Genomic DNA, 26613 nt, shown 5'->3' on the forward strand with positions numbered 1-26613 from the left:
GTTCAGGGTCAGCACGGATTCTCGAGTAGCTGCGTCTACGCCTTCCTTTTACGTAATGACGTAGATTACGTCACTACGTCTTGGACGAGCCGAAAATGGCGGAGTATCTAGCATCCATTTTCGGCACAGAGAAAGACAAGTAAGTTTTATTCAATATTTACAGTAGGAATTCCCTAAAGTATGATTATTACATGAGTATTTTTGCAGTGGCTCTTCTTCGTCGTCAGCAGGGCTCAGTTTGTGAACTCAGGGCTGCTGAATGTCTCAGTGAAGCTAACTTTAGCAACAGGAAGCTAACGCTGAATGAAACTCAGGAAGAACCTCAGATAACCTGCAGCTGTTCGATGACGTTTTGTGTAAAATGTGTCATTTTGCAAAGTGTTGTTAGTGAGTTTGTTAGTGAGTTTGTTGGTATACGATTTAACATTATGGAAGCATTTTTTTTGCTTTATTTATTAGCCAGGTAACGTGTCGCTTAGTTAATTATTGAACTTGCTAGCAGAGTAGCTGCTCTCTTTGCTCAGGCGGATTGTTCTGTTTCGTTTCACCGGTGGAGTGCAGCAAAAACAATTAAGTTAACCTATTGCAATTTACAGAAGTTAATATGATGATGTGTTTACGATGCATTTAAAGCAATAATGTGACAATTGTTGTGAGTATTGGTGCCGTTCGTTCAAGGGGTAGTGTCTGACATTTCAAAACAAAACTTAAGAAAGCATTATTTAACTCATTCACATTAGTGGAGGTGCAAAGAAATATATCAGATAAGATAAGAAGTCCTTTATTTATGCCAATTTGGGAAGTGTTTGCTTTGCAGCAGCATACAAGTACCTGGCATTGTCCAATACAAATTAAAAGACTAGAAATAAACATTCAAAAATGTAAACATCTCAATAGAAATAAAATAGCATTAGCAAAAAGTATCCCTTATGTGATGTTTAAGATAATGAAATATTCATGTCATTTAGCCTTACTCACAATTAATATTTTATTGAAATTGAATAGGTCTTTTACTTTACTTTCATTAATAGAATATTTAAAGGATAAGTCTGGTGATTGTTCACATTGTAAACAAATGAAAAGACCAAAACCAACAGAGAATCTGATGTGGAAACCAGTGTTGCATGTTTATCTAAAACCTGATGGAGTTTATTATCTCTGTTGAACTCCATGCTGGTCAAAAAGTTGTTACTAACACATCACACCGTTGCCCTCGTACCATAAATACTCAGTAGCTCACTACATCCGCGGGGGAAAATAGTCCCCTACACATACACTATTTACTGGAAAATGGTTCCAAGTAAGTCGAGTTTGTTCTAAAATTATAATTGGCAACAAGTACTAAATTATGCCACTTTTTCTTCTTTTCCAGGGTCAACTGCTCCTTCTATTTTAAAATTGGCGCTTGCAGACATGGAGACCGCTGCTCGAGATTGCACAACAAACCAACCTTCAGCCAGGTGAGGATGCCCGTAAAGTTATTCTCCAATATAGGGGCTTTATATGTCAATATTGCTGTCTGACCAAATACTTTTCCTGCAGACCATCTTGATCCAGAACATCTACCGTAATCCTCAGAACAGCGCACAGACGGCAGACTCTTCTCGCTGTAAGTAAAACATTTGTCAGCAGCCTCCCTTTGTGTCGCATATAACTCCACATGTGAGGCACTGCTTCAGCTCCCATTGTTGCCCAAGTATCCAAAAAACAAATATTTCGCCATTTCTCTGTGAATAATACCAATAAAAGCCCCCGCTTCTGATACATCCACTATCTGCTTTTCAACCTTGTGCAGCTAAGCCTTCCTGCCAAAACACAAGCACTATTGCAGAGTGTGCTTTTAATGAGAGAATACTAACAAGTGTGTGTGTGTTGTAACTATGTTGAGCCCAGACTCTTAGAGCTGAAGCAGTGCCTCTCTCACAGGTAAGTGTGTTAAGGGGGGAGTGCATTAGAATTGAGGTGTGTATTTTTCCTTGAAGCCCCGTATTGACTTGTGCTTCAAGTAAATGTAAGGAAAGGGCATAATAATAAAGCACAATAGGGCCTTTAAAAGCATTGCAATCACTGGGCCAAGAGACACTTTGGCAACAGATATGTTGATCTGGTAAAATGTCCCTTATCACCACCCTTATAATCAGATAAGAGACTAGATTGGAAACTACCTCTTTGTAAGGATAGATTTTCAAATATAACGCGAAACTGGGAACATTTAAAGATCAATAAGAGGTTTTTTTTACATTCAAACTTGGAACACAATGCGGTCGTATACTATTCCCAAGTTTTTGGATAGCGCTTTAGGTCATTCACTTCCATGAATTTTGCTAATGACATAGACAAACAACTCAAATCTGAACACTTCTTCACCAGCCAGGAAACATGGTTCATTATTGCGAATGAGCAGCCAACATTGTTTGGCAAGGTTTCATCGGAGCAGTAAAGTGAGGGTAATAAAGTTTACTGTTCCTTAGAATGCATTCATTGAGAAACACGATATGAGACAGACAAAAATGGGTTTATTACATCAACTTTTCAGCTTGTAAACAAACATGTCATGTGTTTTTCTTGTTTTCCAACTCCAAAGTGAAATTAAAACTCTTTTTGAAATCACAGCTTGTTCATGCTTAACTAATCCAACACTTTTCTGTGATAGTCTGTACACTAAAAGCCTAACATTTAAGCCCATTTTCAGCCAATATCCTATAATAATAATAATAATACAAAAATAAATTAAGGAAAACAAGCCCTTAAAGTAGTGGACAAGGAGAGAATATTTCGTAAGGGGTGCAGACAATTATCTTCGGCTCCAAAAAGAATAACAGAGTGGCCATTTCTGCGATTTTGAATGAAGCTTTATCCATCAAGTAGTTAGTAAAGCGTAAATTACGACATCTTAAGACCGTAATTTACTGACAGAAACATTGCTAATCACGTTTTTTTCCTCCTCAGCTCTTTATTTTGGTTGATTTCTGTCACAGAAGTTTACGTTTTGTATTTCAGACCATTTCCCCCTTGAACATTTACCTTCATAACCTTCAAAACTCTGCCCAGTCTGCTGATGGTTTACACTGTAAGTTCTCCCTTCATCCCGCAGGAACCTCCAGCACTGACTGCACTTAACTTACTGTGTCACACCTCCCCACATAAATCTGGCTCAGCGTAGAAACTGTTCCTCCAGTGAACGCATCACATCTTTTCCTGGAGATAGAGTAACAGGACACATGCTGTACTGCATGTTTACCGGAGTCTATGTCGTACAGCAATGTGCAAAACGATCATTCAAAATCAACTCATTTCAAAGTAAACGCTACTGTGGAGAAGACTAAGAGGGATCAGCTCTAGTTTCCTTGATTCTGTGAAATAGAGTAGCTTCTGGCAACAACTAACACACACACTTTTCTGGATCTATGTGTACAGGGTGTAATTATTATAGCAAGACTTATCAGGCGTCAGTTAGACGTGTTTGTTTAAAGCCACACGGCCCATGTGAACACTGTCTGTCCCTCTGGTGTTGCCCTGACCGTCCCTTGTTGACATGTTGCAGGTGCTGTCAGCGATGTGGAAATGCAGGAGCACTATGACGAGTTCTTCGAGGTGAGTGACCCTTTGTGCCGTCTTTCCACACATAGCGTGCCACCGCCGCGTTATCTGCCTTTTTGCAACACATTGTAGAAAAAAGGAGCAAAATGACCATATGAGTCGTTGATATTCACAAATGTTTTATTTGCCTAATTGTGACCTTGTTTATCAATCCTGGATATGTGGATAAGGTCATTCGAGGTAATCTGTGGATATAAATCCAAATGGCAGAGAGTTATGGACTCGCATTGCTTTTTAAAGGAACAAAGGCTAAACTGTATCATAATACATAACGGTATCACATAAGTATTGATAAAACCTCATTAATATCCCGTTTCATATGTTAATTGTTATTTCTTTCCTCTCATTTCCGATACAGGAGGTGTTCGCAGAGATGGAGGAGAAGTACGGAGAGGTGGAGGAGATGAACGTGTGCGACAACTTGGGCGACCACCTCGTTGGAAATGTCTACGTTAAGGTTGGTAACGGATCTTAATGTATTCACGAGAGAGGGAGCGAATGCAAAAACACTGAATTAAAAATCCCATAAGGATGTGGCTGAATTTAGTGAGACCTTGCAGAACAGAATATGTTGCACAACTTTATTTCAAATGATTTATATAACCCCTGATGGCAGACTGAAGCTCTCCCACCTTTATGGATTTCTTACTTTCATTCAGCAGGAAACATGTGCCCATATCACTTCTAAAGTCTGTAGAAAAGTAAAATCTCCAACGTGAAACCTTCTTGAGGCAGAAAACCTTTTCCTATAGTTCATTTTCATAAAATATGCGTACCAGATGATAAAAGAAGTGCAATGGCAGGAAGGAGGAGAAAAACTGAACGCCATGTTAGATTAAACTAGCTTTTTATGTAAATACAGTGTCATTGTGTTCATTTGTTTCACATTCGCTGCAGCAACTTGTCATGTTTCCTCAGATATCCTAAGTATTTGTACTCCCTGTGTGTAGTTTCGCAAAGAGGAGGACGCAGAGAAAGCCGTCATGGACCTGAACAATCGTTGGTTCAACGCCCAGGCCGTCCACTCAGAGCTCTCCCCCGTTACCGACTTCAGGGAAGCCTGCTGCCGCCAGTATGAGATGGGGTGAGACACTGAAGAATGCCTGCAGATTCAGAAAAAAACGCACACGAACAAACACACAACAACAATATTATCTGCCCTACTCCTTTTAAATATATTCTCTGAGTGATTTATCATTTTAATTGCAAAGATAAATGTTGTTTGCAGTGCGAGGATGCGAGCGCTCCTCTCCTTGTTTATGAGTCAGTGTTTTTCCATTGGATCGAGGGTTGTTTGCTCCGCTAGCGATAGCACGAATGTGTGTGTCTGGGGGGGGTGATAAAGATCAGATTTTCCTCTGGTGGGCACGCACGCTGCTCAGATTGTGTAACAAACTTTTCCTTCATGGCCCGGCTCCATTAAATACCAGTGGGGTGAGTTTTAACCCTTCCTGTGCTGGGTTTCCTGCAGGGAGTGTACCAGAGGAGGCTTCTGCAACTTCATGCACCTTAAACCCATATCGCGGGAACTTCGACGGGAGTTGTACGGCCGCCGCAGGAAAGGGTAAAGACATTTTTACATTCATACTTAGGGGTCAGAAAAGGATTTGTGGATTAATTTGTCTTTCCTGCCACCAGGCCTGACCCTGGCCCGCGCCCCAGGGAACGGCGCTCCCGATCCAAGGACCGGCGGCGGGACCGCGAGAGGCCGAGAAGGTCGAGGGACCGAGAGCGCTCCGGACGATTCTGAAAGAAGCCGAGACCGACCCCATGTCTTCCCAAATCCCCCCCCCCTCTCATCCGCAGCAGTGATGACAAAGTTATTTTCTTTATTGGTGAATTGTTGGAAGTGTTTTCTTTCTCTGTTTTCTTTTATTCCCTTTTTTTAAGACAAGTTCATGTCGCTTTCTCAATAAAACAGATTTGTAATTCTGCACTTGCACCACTTGCTTATATGAACATCGGCTTACCTTTTTCGAGAGAGTGTATAGGAAATGTTGCCAAGATATGAGTTAAAATAGGGTTTTAAAGTCATCTCAATGTGTTTCCAAATTCTAAACATTGCTTACTTTTATGCTAACTGTTTTTATTACATTGTGAATGACGCAATATTACCTAAAACTTGAGCAGCCTCTCGTTTGAGTCTTTTACCTACTACCAGTTTCCTTCCCTTTTCTTTTACTAAACATATGCATGCTTAGTAGTAGTATACAAGAAGAAGTTGGGCCATTAAAAATGCATTTAATGAAAGTATTGTGGTAATAAAACACCTGTTCTTTTTTGTTTGCACTTACTGTAAGTTACTTTGGATAAAAGTGTCAGCTTAATGTAATGTAATGACTTCAACCCTAATATAAATTGGAAATCTTCTCAATAGTTATATTTATAAATACAGATAGTTTATTGCTTTGGGGTGACAGCCATTACATGAGAAGAGCTCAAGATGTCACATGCGTCCAGAGTGCATGCAGTGTGTGTTTGGTCAATAAAAGGTAAACAGATGGTGCTGGTAACTTTAACACAGCGTTTTCCCAAACCCGTATTGGAAGTCTCTGCTCTTATTGGCTGAGCAGTCTTAACAGACGCCCTCGCTGCAGCCAATCAGAGAGCGCAGTTCAACTTTGCCTAGGTCCTCCCCGTTTGGTCCACGTGGTTCGTCACCAATACGGCTGTCTCAATCGGAAGTTGCTCACTCCGCGTTGTTGTCCTTGGTGCTCGTCTACGCCGGGGTCCCTTTGTGAATTTTTGTTTCTTTTAAAGCTTTTAGGGCACATTTGAAGTACAAGGTGAGTGGGAATTAACGCGTAATACAAATATCAGAGAAGAGAAGTGTAAAAAATGAGGTATTAAACACATGGCTGTCTGACTTTATGGTCGTTGACTGAGAAAACCGGTTCTGATGTAACAGTAGCATGGTATTGCACTGTTTTACAGCTAGTCTGATGTATAATTACGTTTCCCTGCACTATACTATACTCGATATATATATTGTTAAATATTATATTTTACGGTTACGTCTACGTTTTTCATTTTCTGCTATCCATCCAGGCAGTGCTGCATCTTGTAGCTTGTTTAATGTCCTCAATCATTTATATTATATTTATTAGCTGCAGTTTAATATGTACTATATTCACATTTCCATCAGATGCAACGGCTAATAGTGTTAAATGCAGCTACAACTAGCAATTCATGTGTACCTTATTTGATCGATTAAGCAGATACTAATTCTAATTCCTTGTTTTGCCTTAATATATTTATTTTATATAGTAAAAAAGAGCAGGAAATACCCACATTTGAGCAGGTAAACTCCTAAGTTACGACCAGCGATTGATTTGCACCTGATTTGATCGATTAACCGATTATTTTCTTTGTTTACAACAATAACGAATTCAAATTCCTTTATTTGTCCTTAACAGTTCAAAAACCAAATATATATATGTATCTTTTAATCGGAAAAAGAGCCTAATTATTAACATTTTAGCAGGTGGAACTAGTCAAATCCGGGCATTTTGATTTAAAATACACAATTTCGTTAAGATTAATTGGTGTGACTGTATTGCTTTCAACTCAATTAGTTGCAATGGCCATTAAACTCGTTTCCTGACTCATTGAATCACAGTGACATTATACTGACCATGTGAGTTCAGGTTTACATGCCTGCTGTTTTACATTGTTTCTTTACCCCATGCATTCCTGCTGGTCCACAATTTTTTATGGCTGAATGAATATCTATAGTGTGCTCTTCTATTGACCAGCTGATACAACGTGGCTGGCAGAGCAGTTATGTGACTTTTTAAATAGACCTACATCATAAAGGGGCTGCCGTACAGCTTTGAGAGCACAGCACATACCGAGGGAGATTAGAAATGCCTCAATTAAAGCAGATAACCAAGTCTGATACAATGTTTTTTTTCATTATGATGGGTTTAAAGCTGCCAGGTTAAGATCAGGTGATTTTTGCACTGGTTTTCCTTCAGCCTGGTAGGTATTTGATTATTGGCTTAAGTGTGGCTTATTAACAAAAAATGTTGCTGCTCTGTAAATCCTCTTTGTAAGTCTTTATTCCGTTGTGCAGCCTGGGCTCAGTGCTGCATGTGCTCTCTCACGGAGGATCACGTTGCCCCAGTTGAACCCTGCAAAACCACCAGAGACCACCTACTCTTTCCAACATTAACCACTCATACTGTGGACGGTAGAACCACAGCAGGAGTAACACCTTAGATTGCTGTCCTTTTGTGGATAGATAGCAATCAGCAATGCTGGAAAGTCAACAAATACAATTTCAATTTAGTATTAGTATCATTAATCAGGTGGGTTACTGCTTCCCCTGTGCACTATTCGTTTTTTCCATAGTTTACCTAACATGGGGTTTACTAGAGCGTCACTAACTCTAAAGCAATATATATCGGGGCTGTTTTCTCTGGCATGCAGAGCTGTTTGCTTTAGCCGACGTTGTTTCACTGTGTGGCGGACGTCATCTGAACTATTTAACAGCTGGCCTCGGTGTTTGCACTGTGTGTTAGTGAAGGTTCATCTGTTGCCTTTCCGATGTGGAGAAACCTGATGGATGTATTCATTAAGAAAACAGATATGTCAAACTGTATAGGGGCGTACAGAGGTGGAAGAAGAACTTGGTTTGTTTACTTCAGCAAAAGTAGAAATGATATGGTCTTAAAATACAACATTACCAAAAGAGGACATATTCTGCTCATTGACCAGGTTCATATGACTGATGTAATATTAACAAAAGTTTGTTCAGCCCGTAGCCGGAGGCCTTTACTGACAAAGCTATAATGAAAGCGAAACTGGTCAGACTAATTTGTTTGCTTATCATGATTTTTTTTAAGTTGTCTCGAAATTCTGCAGAGGCAAATGAGGACAAAAAGGGAAGAGGATGATAGTTAAGCATGATGGAGCTTTTATTTTTGGCAATGCTGGAATGACTCAGCGTTTAAGGGAAGGAAGAAAGAAAGGAGTGGTCCGGTGTTTGCTTTCCACTGCTTTCATGAGCCATGAGAAGTAGGCTTAATGGGAGCTTCTTATTCTAGTTTTTGCCGACAAACAAGCAAAATGGGATTTAGTTTAAAGAATCCGCTAAGTAACTAAAATATTCCTCAAGGCTTTGTGTACACGCCCCCCTTCAGCAAACACAACTTTGAATACAATTTAGCATAATAGGGCCCCTTTAATAAATTACATTTTCAGGACTTGTGAAGGAGTACTTTGAAGCCGTAGGAAAGGATCAGAGTACTTCCTCACTCGCTACAGTCACTCGCACTGCCCCTGAACATTTAAAAACATCACCGATTTATCTTCGCACTTCCTTATTTCCTCTCTTCTACCCAGACTAAGCCATGCCATCAGTTCCTTCAACCAAGGAGGCCCCCATGAAGGGCCCGGTGGTGTGCCCCCACGCCGCCAAGCTGCTCAGCCACACCAACGGAGAAGGGAAACTCCGGGAGGGCTCCATCCCGCTGAACGGCCTCGACACGGAGCACATCAACACGATGAATGCGGTGGTGGAGAGGAAGTGGATCCGGCCTGACCTCCCCAGCCGCTGCACGTGGAGCCTGGGGGCCTCGAGAGACGAGTCCCCTCATGCACTGGTTCCCAGGTCAGTGAGGTGTGGTGAAACAAATTCAAATTCAAATGTTCCTGTCACCACTTTACTGGACTTCCCCATCTGCAGTTAAAACACTCTTAACTGTGTTCTTATATCTTTATATGTTCTTATTCACCAGTGCATATATTGTGATTTACACATTTTTAATATATGTCTTCGTACTGATGGATTTTACTTTTATGATTTTGTTTATTCCATTTGAAACCAGTTTTACCAAACTCATGGGGCGTGCCCTTGGCAAATAACACACCTCACAAAGTGTTATTATCTCCTGCAGCAGTACAAAGCACTAATAAAACAAGTGGAGTTAGGTTTCAGCGGTGTCTCTGTGCATATTATTGTAAAAACACTGTTTCTTCCTCAGATCCGTCGCTCCTGCCATTCTCCCGAACATCCTGCACCGGATCGGCGACACCCCCCTGGTGCGCATCAACAAGATCCCCAAAGCCTTTGGACTCAAATGTGAATTATGTAAGTCACGCAGCTCTCAAGCCCCGACACGCTCTCACTTCAGACACAAGGTGTGACTGTTAGCCCTTTATGACACATTGTAAACAGGCGGGTGCTGCAGTGAGACAGGTTACTGTAGTTCAGGAGTATTTTTAAATATAACGGGTCAGGGCAGTTAAGGTCGGTTGTATCTCTTCAGGTTTTTCTGCCTCAACTGCGCCGCCTTCGCACAAAGTGCAACATTATATTTGTATTGAACAACTGTATTTGGTTTGTTTTATAATTCCTAGTGTGAGGGGACAGCAGATGGAAAATAACTTTAAGCAAGCATCTTGCATAAAGCATTTCTTCTTATTTTGAGATATTATAATAATGGCTATTTTTTATATACATTTGTATTGATTTCCTAACAGAATGCATTACATGATTTTTCTGTTGTGTATTTTCTGCAGTGGCCAAGTGTGAGTACTTCAATGCGGGGGGGAGTGTGAAGGACCGGATCAGCCTGCGGATGGTGGAGGACGCGGAGAGGGCGGGGCTCCTCAAACCTGGAGACACCATCATCGAGCCCACCTCTGGAAACACTGGTGATTAACTGCATGTGTCGCTATGGGGGGTTAAGTTCACAGGAGTCGGTGGTATGTTAATTGCAGTGTTGTAAAACTTTAGGTTTATGGGTGTTTTTTCTCTTTCTTTAAGGTATTGGGCTAGCCCTGGCTGCAGCCGTGAAAGGATACCGCTGCATCATCGTCATGCCGGAGAAAATGAGCATGGAGAAGGTGAGCCCTGTTTTGCTTAATTTTCACTTTACCTTCTGTTTTTTATAAATACTTGTATGTTTTTTGCACATTTTTACTTTTCTCCTCTTTGATAGGTCGATGTCTTGAGAGCTCTCGGAGCGGAGATCGTCCGCACGCCCACCAGCGCTCGCTTCGACTCGCCGGAGTCTCACGTGGGCGTCGCCTGGCGTCTTAAAAACGAGATCCCCGACTCTCACATCCTGGACCAGTACCGCAACCCGAGCAACCCTCTGGCTCACTACGACACCACGGCCGAGGAGATCCTGGAGCAGTGCGGCGGTACGAGGATATCTTACCCATATCTAATCAATATGCAAACCATAATATCAATTCAATAATGATTGCAAATTTCATTAATGCCTTTTATTTGTATTTCATAACTGATTTTGACCTAACCCCGCTCCTCACAGGTAAACTGGACATGCTGGTGGCAGGCGCCGGCACCGGGGGGACGATCACTGGCATCGCCCGCAAACTGAAAGAAAGATGCCCCAACATCAAGGTGAGTCTCATTACACTCACTATTTCTGTGTGGGAGTGAACACAGGGACTTGAACCTTTGCAGAGCATTTACTGTATACCTGTATAACAGCATAAAGCAGAATAGGCCCTCTTTAATAAATCTCTGCTTCGTGTTATCCAAAGAGCGAGGCATGTAGAAGATGCATTCATATAAACAATATCCCCACAGACATAAATGTTGCAGAAACAAGTCTCTTTTTGGGCTTGAAAGAAAACAATATTTTTATCCTTAATTACGTTGTGTGCAGATTGTTGGCGTTGATCCAGAAGGCTCCATCCTGGCCGAGCCCGAGCAGCTCAACAGAACCGATAAGACCCAGTACGAGGTGGAGGGCATCGGGTACGACTTCATCCCCACCGTGCTCGACAGATCAGTGAGTTCCCCTTTATTATCACCTCCTTTTTTCTTATGTGGACCTGACTTTCACCACCACATAACATGATCTCTGTGACTTCAGGTCATTGATACATGGTACAAGTCAGACGACGAGGAGTCCTTCAACATGTCCCGCATGCTGATGAGAGAGGAGGGCCTGCTGTGCGGTGAGCTCAGGTTTCCTGCTGACTTAGACTCCAGGCTTGTGGGTGAGGTGAAGAGGTCAACTCACATTTAGCTGTTTTCTGTATCAGGTGGCAGCTCTGGGACCGCCATGGCTGCGGCAGTGAATATGGCCAAAGATCTGAAGGAGGGCCAGCGCTGTGTGGTCATCCTGCCAGACTCCGTCCGCAACTACATGTAAGGAAACACACACATTTTGTACGTAGTTAAAGCAGCTACAGATAGTTTTTTTCCACATGAAAACTCCTCTAACAAATACTTGATCAGCTTTTATAATAAATTATATAAGAGAGCTTCTCAGAAAAACATTATAATAATAATGTTGATGTTAGATGATAATCCCACAATACATACCATTTGGGGTTTTTCTTTAGGTTAGCTATCGCATATAACAGTTAGTTTTTCCTCCTTCAAGGTCCAAGTTCCTGAGTGACAAGTGGATGGTGCAGAAGGGCTTCCTGAGTGAGGAGGACCTCATGGTGAAAAAACCCTGGTATGTGTAACACACATTTCTGATGCTTACACGTTTTGGATAGTCTCCACGTAGGAACACCACTATGATTTTTGATGTAAAAAGCTAAAGTTATATGTGCTCCTCAGGTGGTGGAACCTGAGGCTGCAGGGTTTGAATCTGTCCGCCCCGCTCACCGTGCTGCCCACCGTCACCTGTCAGAGGACCATCAAAATCCTGAAGGAGAAGGGCTTCGACCAGGCGCCCGTGGTGGACGAGGCTGGGTGAGTGTCCTGAAAGAGAAAGTAGATACCGGTCGCACTGACATACCGTATGCCTGCATCCCCTTTTGGTACATTGTGTTTAATCCAGCCCCTGTTTGTGCTCTGCAAATACTGACGTTTGAATGTGTGTGTGTGTGTGTGTGTGTGTGTGCAGGGTAATCCTGGGCATGGTGACACTAGGGAACATGTTGGCCTGTATCCTGGCGGGGAAGATCAAGGTGTCGGACCCCGTCAGCAAAGTGCTCTACAAGCAGTTCAAACAGGTGAGCTTTTTAATTTCTTTGTCTCATTTTATATTTTCCAAGCGACTGATCGTTGTGTTATACGCTAAATAATTTACATTTCTTCAACAAAAAATAAAAACAGAAAAAGATAGAAACAAAAATCTGTATAACTATCATTATAGTTTATATTTGGGTGAGCAAATATTTAAAAAAATGTAAACAATTTTATGACGTTGGGGACTTAAATCAGTGAAATAACCAGATTTGAATTTCATTTTGTCAAATGTATCACTGATCAAATACATTGTACGCCATTTTGCATAATTTGCTTAATTATATTAATATTGATCATGTTATTTATTATTTGTTTTATTTTAGATCCGTTTGAATGATAATTTGGGGAAGTTATCCCGCATTCTGGAGACTGACCACTTTGCCCTGGTGGTACATGAACAGATCCAATGTAAGTATAATACACATACACATACACACACACACACATACACATACACATACACACACACACACACACACACTTCTTTCATTCATACTGTATACTCTCATTAACCTAGCCTGCAGGTGCATTTTTCTTCATCCAAAAAGCTGATAAAATGTGTTTGTGTAGCCTTGGCTCCCTCTGGTGGCAGTATCCAAAAACACAAGTTGAAAAATCCCTCCATATGTTTGAGAAAAATAAAGATCTTTTCGAACATTAAAGATCTTTTCGAACATTAAAGCATGTAAGCAAGTCACAGTAGAGGCACACAATTCAAATATGAACCTTAGAATGAGTATAATAGGACCCCTTTAAAAGAGTAAGCGAATGGTTAATTGATAATTTTGTTATCTCTGTCCTACTCATCACGGCTCTCTCTTCCATCCTTTTCTCCCTCAGACTTGACGGACGGCTCTCCCAGCCTGAAGCAGATGGTTTTCGGAGTGGTGACCGCCGTCGACCTGCTAGCCTTCGTCACAGGGCGGGAAAGGAGGGAGAGATCCATGTCGGAGTCCACCGACGAGCTGAACTGAACCAAAACGCTCTAACTTTTTTAACACCAACAAAGAAGATGGCTCAAAAATAATCTTGTGAAATTATTTGATTGAGGTTAGTTCTCAAAAGAAAAACATTGATCATATTTTGTATTTCTGGAAATGAGTCTTAAGGAATAATAAACAAAACATGTTGCGCATGTATGTATAGGGTTACTTAAGATTATTATATTTGCTTTTAGTGCTCAAAGCGAATCTTTAGTATGTTTTTAAGCACGCTTTTTGTTTTGTATCAGGGTCTTAAAAAAAGGCATCTGCGTTCCACTTTTATTTTTATTTGTCAACATGTTTCACTGTAGTCTGCATCAATCAAACATCAGATACAAGACATAGACATGTATAAAATCGAATTGATCAGATAAAGAAGTAGATAGCTGCTGTATATAAGCATATTATCTTCCCAGTGCTGCTCTTTTTATGTGCCCAAAAAAGTTCATGCAGAGTTAAATCTATTGGTGATTTGGTGTGCTTTCTTTTTTCAACACAGCGCCTGTGATGTAACTGTAAAGTTAAAGTATTTAATCTTTGCTATGTCTGAGAGAAATGTTTTTTATTTCATTTTATTTTTCCTTAATGAATGTGTATGATTAAATAAAGCTTTTACGGTATTATCTGACTGTTTGCAAATTATTTCTAGTGTTTTCGCTAAAATTGCTATGTTATTTAGAAACAAATCAACATTAAACTTATTTAATTTGACTTTCTTTTATTCATTTCCCGTTTTTCATAACTTCAGACCCAATAATATCCTCAAAATCAAACAATAAAATGAATGTTGAAGTTATCACAAGCAGATATTGCTTTATTTTAACAGGTCACTAACAAAATATGCTCGAGGTGATATACAAGTTTACAAAAAGTACCTGACCGCAACCTGGAATGACTAATATATTCGTAATCAAATGTTCCTAATTTATACAACAAGACGTAAACGCAAATATTAGCACTCATTAACGCGCTGTGTTTGTGTCTGCCATGTGGTTTGTGGCGCATGTTATAGTGAACACTTACTACCGTACAGGCGGGGCTCCATTCGATGCTACCTGTGTTTAATTGCAGAGGTAAGTCCCCGCCCTGACAAGCTCTTCTCCGGTGCACGCTGGATTAGGAAAGGTGCGAACCCCTTTACGTTGGCAGTATCCAATCAGCGCCGTCCGTGGCGATGTATGTGTTGTGTTGAAGCTGCTGCTACGAGCAAGGCTACACAGGCAGTATGGCGGAGGAGGGCAGTGGGTGCGAGTTAGAGGGGCTAGAAAAACAATTAGAGAGTTTGTTGGGCCGCTACTCAAGTGAAGAATTGCAGGCCGACAGTAAGCCTTTCTGCTCCGACTTTTGCGAGGTAAGGAGCCGTGGCTGAAGTTGTTGACAGGCTTGTTGACAGAGATAATAGCATATATGTTAGCCTACTCCCCTCCCCCAGAACTGGCCGCTACACAGCTAGCATTAGCAGCTAGGGTTGTTAGCATCTAGCAAACGAGTCGTATTGGCTTCAAAAACGAATATATCACATTAACATATCGTAAACATTATCACTGACATCCCAGCCTCAGATTTAAAGACATTATCGAATCGTCTGAGTCACCAAATCAATCAAATATTGACGCGTGTTGACAGTACAGTTAGCTAGCTAACACGGCTAATCGCTTTAGCCAGTTAGCCCACAATTTGCCAAAAGTTAGATTAGTTAGTCTGCTGAATGTTTACCAAACTGCCGAGTGGACAACTTTTTTGCACGTTTACAACAAGTTTGGTTATTAATTAGCCAGGGAGTAATTTAGTGGACGTACACTCACCTATAACTTAATGTTGTTATGCAATTAGCAACCCTTAGTTGTCATGCATTTGCCTGGAAGACCAACTTTGACTAGGCTCAATTATCCGTCTTAACCAACATGGCGTGTAAATGTACCTTTGCCGTTTTAAATGACATAATCACAACATGTCCTCTTACTTTGACATTTTTGTTATGCATTAATCTAAATGCATAGATACAGTAAGTACATTTAGTGCATTTAAATGTCTGGAATTGCTGGTAAATATTCACTAAAGAGAGTCTTAAACGGGGTTTTAGCATTACCACCAAGAGTGAAAAAGGGTGTTTTGTTTTCCTGTGGACAAATCCAGGAAATAGGTTGCTTCTGAGCTATTAGCATGCCATTTCAACTTTAAATTCTCTGTATGAAAACACAACTTATGAAGCTGTATACAACACGTTTGGTTATCAGTTAGCTAGTGAGGAATTTCCAACCTCTATCTTAATGTTGTTATGCAATTAGCAGCCTTAGTTATGATGTATTTGCCTCCAAGACCAACTTTTATTATGGCTTTATTAGCTAGATTAATAAGCAAAAACACATGTAAAAGTATATTTACATTTGCATTATTACATGACATAATTCCTGTAATCACAATATGTCCTCATACCTTGACATTTTCATAATGTGGTCAAATCCGAGATAATATTTTGCTATTAGCATGCCACTTAAACTTTACACTCAAGGTCTATCTCTGATGATAACACAAGTTATAAAGCTGCAACCAAAAAGAACAACGATTTTATCTGAGTCCATCGAGCCAAACCAAAGTTTGTGCTACAGTTTTATATGTCATAGATTGGAGAAAGGCCTGAGGACAGCATAGTGACAGTTCACAGCATTCAAGTGGTGCGCAAGTCTGATGACCTAGATCTCCACCGTTAGAGGGCAATATAAGCACATTGTATCATAGGGATTTTACGGTTTAATTGTTAGTATTATCATGTAAGGTGCACTAAAATGTTCCTTTTTGGTTGCGCACTTTAGTATAAATGTGTTATAAAGGAAAGCTGCTGAAATAGCTGTTAGTCAACATGCCGTACCAAATGTGTTTTTAATTTGAGGTTTATATTAATAGATGTGGCTCATCCATACACATTCATTACCATACATTAGTGGATGTAGGGGTCTCTTTTATCCTGTGTTTCCATGTAATGTACCAAACCAAGGTATTGGTTGTAGGGCTGCATGGCATTAAAATATCTTATTTTGGTTTACCCACAGTTTTATTCCCAAACAGAATTGATTGACCATTTTATGGAATGGAGAAAATCAGGGTATTTCAATATTTAAAGGAGGTAGACAGCATTGGTTGACATTGACAGTGCATACGTGCCACTGGTCTTGATCTTGTTGCATCACCAATGTACCACCAACTGATGTTAAACATCTAATATCGCAGACTATACATGATAAACTGTACACGCTGTTAACTGTCCTTGTGTTCTTGTCTCTGTTTTGTCTCTTCTCCGTGCAGCTGGTGGAGCAGCATGCCTCTGGCTGGCAGGTGCCGCAGCCTCAGCTCAGGATCCTTGAGAAAGCTCTCCGCTACTTCGCCCGAGCCTCCACCTTCTTCACGTCAAACTGTGATCATGTTCTTCACACACTCAGCAGTCTGGCTTTGTAAGTACACAGACCCTGCTCTAAAGACTTAACACAGATTTGACATACTGCTTTGAAAGGTTATTTTTTATTTGAAATCTATCTTTCTTGCTCATCACTAATGCTAGCTTTGCAAATTCACTATGTTGACAATGGCATTGTTACATTGCTGCCTGGACAACAACATATCCAATACCCTTTGAGATTCCCTTTAAAAAGAAAGTGTTTGTTTTTGTTGTGTTCTGGTTCCTGGTTTGTTCAGTTTTGCTTGGCTCACAATTTAACTGATGTCAAATTGTGAATGAATGAAACCCTTTAATACCCCTCACTGAGTTAGCCTTGCACAATGTGTCCTTGGAAAAGCAAACATTAAACATCACGCACCCTGAAAAAACACTAGACATTAAGAAAACAAGGCATTATCTCTTAACCATACACAAGTTAACAACCCTATAAACATCTATTTGTTATGTAGAGATAAAAGGGGGTAATGTGTACCTGATCAGAGAACAAAGTCATTCTCGCTGTGTGTGTGTGTGTGTTGTTATCCAAGCCTATCTGCGCTTTGTTCACGTAGACGGTACAGCTGGGCATACATGTTAGTACATGCTTGTGTATATGTCATACTGGCTAGCTAATGGCCTCTGCTCTGCACTGTTATCATTCATCATTGATGGTGCTGTTCCTTAGCGTAGAGCCCACCCCTCCAAGCTCTGTTAGCTCTGTTGCTGTTGGTTGCACAGTTTGTGCAGGCAGCTCAGCCATCGCCATGTTGAGGATTTCCCTCAATCACAAACATGCTGTGATTCTGTATAAAACACCTTAGAATCCTTTAAAATTCACTGACAGAGAGAAAACATTTAATATCAATTGCATACAGAGAACAATGAGAACTTTTAACGATGGTGTGTGGTGCAGTGGATTGTGCGTTGGTGTTCGTATCAGGGGGTCACAGGTTCAAACCCCACTGCAGTCAGCATGTTGTTGTGTCCCTGGGCAAGACACTTTACCCCAAATTGCTCCTGTGTGGATTGCCTACAGTATTGAGTATGTAAGTCGCTTTGAATAAAAGTGTCTAACAAGTGACATGTAATGTAATTAAATGTTGATTGTGTTCATTGGCTCAAGCAACTCATTTGTAAGCCAGGAAAAAGATCAGGCATGCTGCCAGCTGTTGACTTCACTCCATCCCTCAGGGTTTCTATAAGATTCATAATGAACTGCATTCCTCTGCCTTTCTATCAGTCAGTGTTTTTACAGCAACGTAAAGATTAGAATTTCTGTGTTTAAATCAGGGTTTGTAAAAGGAAGCCACATCATTTTTGATTTCCCCACAGGAGTGTTTTTGAGTTGCTGCTGTTCTTTGACCAGAAGGACTTCCATCAGGAGCCACTGAAACACTTCACTGTTACGTTCCAGGTGAGCATGGAGTGCAGATCTCTGTTTATTCTTAGCGTCTCAAAACGGTTCAGAACTATATATCCATGGTTAAAATGCTCCCAAAATAAAAATTGTGCTCATGCTCTTTCAGGAATGTCACTTGTCCCTTGCGAGGCATCAGAATGTACACTTACTTCAGGTGGAGCGATCGGTTCGGAGCGGCGGGCCTTGGGCCGGCCCAGCTTTACAGGCAATCCTCAGTGAGTCCAGCTTACCTCAGAGTGAAGGTAGGTTTCCCCTTCCTGTAGAGTGTTATATAGGTTTTTGTTCATTGCCAATGTTCTCAATAGTTGTTCCTTGTGTTTGTCCTGCTATTTTCTGAAGCCATATCAAAGTAAACTAAATCCTTATCTGTCTCTTGACTGTTCCTCAGTGGATGTGTGCGTCAGCTCTGAGCTGCCGGTGTTCTTCGAGATGCGGGTGCGCTACCTCTTGTCCTGTGAGCGGGTCAGTGAAGCGTTGGCGCTGGCTAAGTGTTGTTCTCGGCATCCCACCGCAGGACAACACCTGTTCTTCCTCCAGGTCTACCTCACGTGGCTTTTCAAAACCTCGCAGCATGACCGCCTACATAAAGAGGTGGGTGGAGTGACTGTAATGCGGAAATTTGTTTCTTTGAAGTTTGAAATGTGTATGAGAGTCTTAGGCTTTAACTAATGCTCACATTTTCATCAATTCTTTTAGGTGGCTGACTTTAACGGTAAAGATGCAATTCACATCATCTGCAGTTTGGAGTGTGAGGAAAAGGATGAGGTGCTCCTCGCTCTCAGCAGAGTCTTTCTTTCCCAGCAGCTACGCAGAGGAGACATGTACTACTTGTGGTAAGCAAATCTAAATCTGATCGCGTGTCGCCAATTGAGGGCCCCTATTCAAACAAGCGTTAACACTTTCTATCTCTGATCCTCGCAGTGACCTCGTCTTCGTGTGGAGTAAACTGCATAATCGATTGAATACATCCAAGCAAGTTCTACTTGAGGAGAGTCATCAGCTGTTGTTGTCTGCCAGCAATGTCAACTCAATCTTCCCGTTCATCAGAGCCGTACTGCAAGAGGTGACAGACATTAATCCGCTGTGTATATTCTTTAATTAGATACAATTTCCATATTGATGTTAAACCTCTGTTTGTCTGTCACTAGCTGGGTGAAGATGGTCTCCAGTTCTGCGTGGAGCTCTGTGCTAACGCGCTGGGTTCTTGCCGTCCCTGCGATGTCAAAACAAAGTCCCTCATCTACAAAACCATCGCCGGCCTGCTACCCAATGACCTGGAGGTTTCCCGGGCCTGTGCTCTTCTTGTCTTCTTCCTCGAACGCACAGTTGACACCTACAAGATGGTGTACCTTCTTTACATGCATCCTGATCAGGACTACCACGTGGAGAACAGCCCCATCAGAAACCACATTCGCTTTGAAACCCTGCAGGTAGAACACTTTTTAAACAAGTCTTCACAGAAAAGGCAGAATTTCTGTTCAGCTGACGGTCTAACATTTTCTTTTCCATCTCTCCGCAGGTCTTGAAGAAGGACCTGTGTTTTGACCCAGAGTTTTGGAACCTCATTGCTCTGCGGTCCAACTGTTTGAAGCTGCTGAGCGACAAGGTGGTTAGCAGTGCTCTCGAGGAAATCACGGAGGACAAATGGATCCTGAGCTATTGCACCAAAGATCCTGCTTCTCGATCGAGAAAATCAGTATGTCAGAAAGGAAGTAAGGGGGCAGGAGCCAAAAAACGGCACCACAAAGAGGATACTGACACGGCATCTAAGAGAATAAAGGGCACAGGCAAAACACGGCTAAATGACCACACTGTAAAGAAGAAGGGGAACCAAGGGTCGCCATCATCGGAGCCTTTGAGGCGGTCATTTTGGCAGCTAGACAGACTGCAGGACAATGTAGCCGCAGAGTATGGAGAACTTAGACGGGCTACACGGCTCTCAGAGAAAAACCCAGCGAAACGGAGGATTAGAAAACCCAAGTGGCTTCTGGAAGACTCGGGAACTCACGGAGGAAATAATGTTCCTAGGATTAAAAAGCATGGGTTGAAACATCAAAAGCACTCCGTCGTTAGGAGGTCTGAATCCGGAGACCTCAAGAACAATTCCAAACACAAACTCTCTCATTTAACGGACAAGAAGAACAACGGCAAGCAGAAGAAAGGGTTTCCGTTGGACTCTGTTAAACCATCCGCTGCTCCACAAGTAGTTCTTGAGCTTTCGCTACCAGACAACGAGCTGATGGGAACGTTTACTGAGGACTCGTTCAACAGACAAAGAGGTTTCCCTCAAGTGCTTTTTTACAGACCTACATTGAAGGTTCCTGCCTCGTCGCAACCTGTGAAGCCTGTACACGGCAAAGAGGTGGTTCTCAGAGCACGGGATGCAGCCATGTTTCTACAGCAGTTGCACTGTTATGCTCGGCGGCAGAAAGGTAGAGGCAGCTCTGTGAATATTCAAGGCTCGGTGTCCACCATCACACGCTCTTCTGTGCACGGGAGTCCCCCGAAAGACCCGCAGAGAGAGCTCAGTGAGAAGCCTGCCGCTGACGTTAAACCTGGAAACACCTCGCTGACACCGGCAAAAGTTGAGAAATCCCCGGTTTCGGAAAAAGTCCTTCAAGCTCCAACTTCAAAAGCAGTCCCACGAAAGATATTCTCAGGAAGAGAACTCTCCAAAAAGTCTGCTGCTGAGATGAAAGTTAACAATGTTTCTACAGCAGCGAAAACTGAAGTTACCGAAGTCCCAATGTTGGATAAGGTCCTGCAAGCTCAAACGATATCTTCCGAGAAGGAGCTTTGTGAAGAGTCTGCAGTCGAGATGAAAGTCACGATAGCATCAACGGCGTCTGAAGTGACTCAACCTTTAGGTTTGGAAAAAGGCTGTAAGGCTGAAAATATAAAAGAGGCTTCCAAGGTGGAGTCCAAAACAACTCCACCTGAGGTCTCGCAGACGCTAGTTACTGATAAAATCCCTCCAGTCTCAAATACAGCCACGGTTTCAATCATTGGAGCTGCTGATCGAACGCCCTCAGAGTCCCTGGAAGTGAAACCAGAGCTGAAGTTAATCTCTCCTCAGGCGGAAACGAGCAAAACTCCCGTGGCCCAAGCTGACCCCACAGAGATGCTCCCCACTGTCGTCAACAGCATTTGCGTCGTGGATATTGCAGATGTTTCCCTCTCAAAAGCACCTGTGCCTAGTGCAAATGATACAGATGGAGGATCAATGGTCACACCTGCTGATAAAGACAGTATAAAGGACATATCTGCTCTGACGTTAGTAACAGAAGTGGTGACTGAACTTGCACCTGAGGCCCTCGCTCGAGACCTGGAGAATCACAAACAGCCAGCTCCACAGGACAGCTCCTCTACGGGGTTGGTGGTGAAAAGGAAATCTCGAGTTCCTCGTAAGGTCCTCAAGACCTCCAGCAGCTCTGGGCTCTCTGACGTGAAGGAAGAGGGATTTCCCTTCGTTGATCTGGAAACACTTGATGAAAGCGAACTACCAGAAACGGAGGAATCAAAGCTGGAGTTCTGTTGTACCTTCTGCAACAAGACCTTTAAGGGGAGTGTTGTCATAGCACACGCCATGTTCCACTATCGCAGGGACGAGTGCATGTTCTGCGGGACGATGTTCAAAGACGACCTTCTGGCCATGATGCACCTGTCCGACCACATAGAGAAGCTGAAGAGGAGCAAAGAGTCGGCCGCTCAAGTAAACCCTGTGTCTAAAACCAAAAATGTCTCCACAATTAAGACCTCTTCCAAAGCCAAGACCGCTCTCATGTCTTCACGGCGCCACAGTAGTGAGAGACAAAGGAGATCCACAGACTCTTCTCAATCAATAAGCCTTCCAGATTCAACCCCATCCAGATCCAGAGAGTTGAGATCCAAGTCAGTGGACGGTCGATCTTTACATGAAAAGAAACCTTCAAAGCACCTTAACAGTAAAACCCCTGTTCAGAAGATAAATGGGCATATTGTATTCAAAAAGGAAGAGCTTGGTAGACCGAAGAAGGACGCGGGAGCTAAGCCAACAAAGCAGGAGACTTCTCCACAAAGAACAAATGATAAAGCTGAGAGTCCCAGGTTACAAGAAAACCAAGACTCCACAAAAGAAAGTAGGAAAATCGTTGAGGAGAAAAGTGTGGAGCGAAAAGAGAAACTATGCTGTCCGGTGAAGGGGTGCGCTTGGTTTACAGACCAGTCAAAAAAACGTGTTGCGCTCCTTTACCACGCTCTCGAAGATCACAACGGCGAGGAGAAAGTTTTACACCTGGCCTTCCGTGTAGGAGACGGCAAATGTAGCAGCTGCATGAGGGTCATGTGGAGTTTTGAACATTTTCAGCACCACGTGGAAAGACACCGGCTCGCTCCTCGGCATCCTTGCCTCCATCAGGGATGTGCGGCCAGGTTCAAAACTGGGATAGAAATGCGACGCCACACCAGGAAGCACAGTCCGCTGCAGGCAGTGTGCTGCCTCCCTGGCTGCTCGCAACTGTTTATCTGTCTCTGGGCACTGAATCTTCATGAGAGAGAGCACTACGCTTCCAAATCCACTAAAGCAGACAAGAACACCAATGAGCAAACGGGAGACAAACACAATAACACTCTGCACGGGAAGAAACAGCCAAATCATAAGCCAAAAACTACTGCAAATAAGTCTGTGAGTGTCAAATCTGCTCGTAAATTAAGAGGAGACGCCACACATCATTCGTCAACCGAAAAACCAGCCGAGTCTGTTCAGAAAGATGAGTTGAAAGAGAAAAAGGAGACCAAGGATTCACACGTATTGAAGAATCTCTCTAACAAGGACACTTGCACACAGCCCGCTGGCCCTAATCTCAGATTAAGGCACATGTTGAGAAAAGTAACAAACACAACCAGAAGTCACAAAGTCATCTCGTCTGCGTTAAAACACAATATCAAAGTGAGGCACAAGTTCAAGAAGAAGGAGGTCAAAGTCGACACAAAAGGTCAGAAAAGAAGAGGGCGTCCTCCGAAGGCAAAGGTGGCTGTGCATGATGAGAACACGACTAATGCTCCAAACAGTCAAACTGTGGTGGAAACAACTAAAGCAGAGAAGATCGAGTCAAAAGAAGAAGAAAAGAGTTTGCACGTCCAGGATGTTTTAAAAATTACAGAAACATCAATCAACGAATCAAAGTCTAAGATAAACAAGCAGATGAAGAAGAATCATGTTAAACAAAACAAAATCTCTACAGCTATTGTGGCAGTTAACGGCTTGAATCAAGAAATCAGCACCACCTCTGCAGACAAAGTGAGGAATAAAGTAAAGAAACGCTGCGCTGCCACAGGAAACGGTAGCCTAACTGCTCCTTCGGACTCAAAGAAGCTTAAGGTTACGGAAACAAAAGCCAATGCAAAGATTGTCAGGAAGAAAAGTCCTGTCAAAGAACCAACGTCTGCCTCCACAAGTCCTGCCACGTCGATCTCCTCTATTTCTGTGCCTGCTAACGGTTTAAATCTCATCACCGCACCACCCAACACCTCAGGAGAGAAAACACAGACAGTAGTAAAGTCAAGGAAACCACAAAAGAGGAAAAAGGAAAAGCAGGACCAAATTCGTAAAAAAGTTGATAAGAAAATGCCCAAGGGATGCAAAGATGTGAGCAAAACATCTCTGTTAAAGAAGTCCAAATCTGCAGAGAAACAGGCTAGCACATTAGCAGAGAGCGCTACTGGTGTGGGAGATGCAGAAACACAGAAGGGAACAACAGAGGAAAACTCCATTCACCCCAACACAGCAAATAAGAAGCGCAAGAATGTACAAGAGGAAGGTGACGCAGAGATTGTCAAGAAAACGTGCCAAGATCCGAGTGGTGCATCAGCGTCTGAGGAGCCTGTGAACACTGAGGAGAAGGAGGTGAAAGCAGAGGCGAGGGCTCTAAAGGAAGAGGAAACACAGAGCTCTCTAACCAGCAGCCCTGGTTACACTCCACTGAAGAACGGACAAGCAGCAAAGGAAGTGAAACAGGAAGTTCTTCCAGGGTACGGGAGGAGGCCGTATGTGCGTCCCCCACCGACTGCATACCTGGATGAGAAGTACATCACCATGCCGAAGCGGAGGAAGGAGCCCTCGTTCTCTCAGTTGCCTCAGAAGAGCCCCCCCCCTCTGCAGACCTGCGCTGCAGGGCCTCTGCAGAGACAACGCTGCGCCAACTGTTTCGTGACCTTCAACAGCGCCGAGGATCTGCAGGGTCACCTCCAGCTGAAGAAGTGCTCCAACCTCTTTGGATTCGACTCCGACGACGAGGGTGAGTCATGAAATAGATATTAAAAAATTAATCAGAAATATTTTAATTGTTCCTCAGCGGGGACATCTCTGGCGTTACAGCTGACATATATTCGCCGTGCAAATGGATAAAGACAATACACGTTTAAATAATGGCATTACTCACTTTTTTTGTGCCATAGATATTATGATTATATCGTGAATTACGACGCCCTTAATGAGGACTGTATAGTGACTCTTAACAGATGATATTTGTATCATGGTAATAAAGTACCACGTTATTGGGTAGCTGTGTCATAATTCTCTTTTTTTCCTGTTTCAGGCCACATTTTTTAACGTCTTTTTAAAGAAATCAGAGTGACTTTTGGAGGGATAACAAAGATGTAGACCCGCATTGATCAGACTTCTCCGGATGACCTACTCCCCAATGTTGGCAAGGACTCGTGCATCTGGAAGACCTGAAGGGTTGTCCTGACGTTCCCTGCAGCATGTGCCTGTAACACAAGGCCCGGGAGCGGCCGTGGGAAAACCGCTCGATAAAAGACAACTGGACTGAAAGCCAGTCAGACCGTTAGCAGTACAGCGAAGTGCCTGCTCTGGATCCGCCGTGCTGTTTCCAGCTGCTTCCTGGAGATTAATGTGGCTTAAAAAGACTTCTGAAAGCTGTGAAACAAAAACTGACGTTGAGACTGCTCCTGCTATCATCACCATTCATATTTTTCACAAGCCATATAATGTTTGCTTTTTGCACTGTTCTCATAATATTCTTTCTGCTTAAACACTCAACAAATCTTATTTTAACACCCTATATTTTTCCTAATCTTTGAACATTTGTAAAATTGCTGTATGGAAAATGTATTTTATTGTTTAACTACTTCACACATCCCTATGGGGTTAAGTCTAAGCTAGTCTTCACCAGTAGGGGGGAGTGTGCACCAATCTCTGCATTATTTGTTGCAAAACACAACATATTATTATTTGCAACTGAAGGATTTTACATACTAAGCTGCTCCACGGTATTTATCACTGGACGGACTTCCTGTCATCAAGCTATATTTTTTTAGCAATAACAATAATGTGCCAGTGTCTCTCTAATATTTTTCTGAAAATGTTCTGTGTTTTATTCGCTTTGAGTGGAGCAGCTAACGTTCTGGTTTATATTATATTTCCTCACCTAGCCATAGATGTTATCTTTACTGTCTATAAACACTTTTTCTCTTTTAAGGGGAATGTTTGTGCAAACCACAGTTTTACCGTTTTTTAATATCAGCAGCAGCAGGAAGTTATATTTATTTATGTTTTATTTTCTATCTTTTGTAAATATTTGAAGAGTTTCAATGGCTTATTATATAAGGGGGTATTGGATCTGGGTTTATATTTTGTTCTTCAGGTAAAAAAATAAAACTGATTTCAAATTGCAACTATTCGGCTGGCTTTCACACCGTGTGTTTCCATCTGAGGAATGAGCAGTTTGCGCCAACATCTTGAAATAAAAGGTTTCGATGCCCTGGCGACAGATAAGACAGCGGTATTTATTATGTGGATCACTCAAAAGACAATTCCTCAACATTGAAAACCTTTGGCTTTAATGTTTGATGAATTACTTCAAAAAGTGTGCACAACTCCGCACTAAAAGGTTTGTTGGAGGACATAACATCCAAATATTTAAATTTTAATTACATTTTCCTTATTTAAAAGGAGCTGACCCTACCAGAGGAGCTTCATGGACACTTCAGGGTCATTTCAAAGGAAATAAATCCCCCTTTGTCATGGTCAGTGATATAACATCTTGATTCCACAGATGAAATGTGTTTCAGCTAGCCGAGTAATTATGTAACGATGCAGACCGAAAGGAGATCTCTTAGTTTAAATGTGACTCAATGTTTGTTGTGGTAGACGCAGACGGGAAGAGAGAGAATGCCGAAGAGGAAGAAACAGGAGACCGCAGGAAGAGTC

At 42.2% G+C, this 26613-nt stretch overlaps 4 protein-coding genes across 6 annotated transcripts in view; all 4 read left to right on the forward strand.

The window, feature by feature from the left end:
• Window positions 1-26613, forward strand: part of LOC117499160 (amyloid beta A4 precursor protein-binding family B member 1-interacting protein-like) — a 611089-nt gene that overhangs the window by 248098 nt on the left and 336378 nt on the right. The gene's annotated exons all lie outside the window — the stretch shown is intronic.
• LOC117499151 (splicing factor U2AF 35 kDa subunit-like) lies at window positions 5-5542 on the forward strand. The gene is made up of 8 exons (XM_034151496.1): window positions 5-139; window positions 1373-1460; window positions 1543-1609; window positions 3545-3594; window positions 3959-4057; window positions 4551-4684; window positions 5072-5164; window positions 5239-5542. Exons 1-8 carry the CDS (start codon window positions 96-98, stop codon window positions 5348-5350), a joined length of 687 nt encoding a protein of 228 aa, XP_034007387.1. The 5' UTR covers window positions 5-95; the 3' UTR covers window positions 5351-5542.
• cbsa (cystathionine beta-synthase a) lies at window positions 6249-14179 on the forward strand. Of its 2 annotated transcripts, none has more exons than XM_034151450.1 (15): window positions 6249-6386; window positions 8947-9223; window positions 9588-9694; window positions 10126-10260; window positions 10373-10452; window positions 10548-10752; window positions 10884-10975; window positions 11244-11369; window positions 11454-11538; window positions 11626-11731; window positions 11970-12047; window positions 12155-12289; window positions 12444-12552; window positions 12892-12976; window positions 13409-14179. In XM_034151450.1, exons 2-15 carry the CDS (start codon window positions 8955-8957, stop codon window positions 13540-13542), a joined length of 1746 nt encoding a protein of 581 aa, XP_034007341.1. In that variant the 5' UTR covers window positions 6249-6386; window positions 8947-8954; the 3' UTR covers window positions 13543-14179. The 2 variants fall into 2 exon arrangements, with proteins under 2 accessions (XP_034007341.1, XP_034007342.1); XM_034151451.1 differs by having other exon boundaries at window positions 8947-9214.
• Window positions 14636-26178, forward strand: LOC117499110. The gene is made up of 10 exons (XM_034151410.1): window positions 14636-14902; window positions 16855-17000; window positions 18317-18398; window positions 18511-18646; window positions 18793-18995; window positions 19101-19237; window positions 19326-19467; window positions 19553-19834; window positions 19924-24679; window positions 24980-26178. Exons 1-10 carry the CDS (start codon window positions 14777-14779, stop codon window positions 24991-24993), a joined length of 6024 nt encoding a protein of 2007 aa, XP_034007301.1. The 5' UTR covers window positions 14636-14776; the 3' UTR covers window positions 24994-26178.

Source organism: Trematomus bernacchii, unplaced genomic scaffold, assembly GCF_902827165.1.
Source record: "Trematomus bernacchii unplaced genomic scaffold, fTreBer1.1, whole genome shotgun sequence".
In the NCBI taxonomy this organism is placed as follows: domain Eukaryota; kingdom Metazoa; phylum Chordata; class Actinopteri; order Perciformes; family Nototheniidae; genus Trematomus; species Trematomus bernacchii.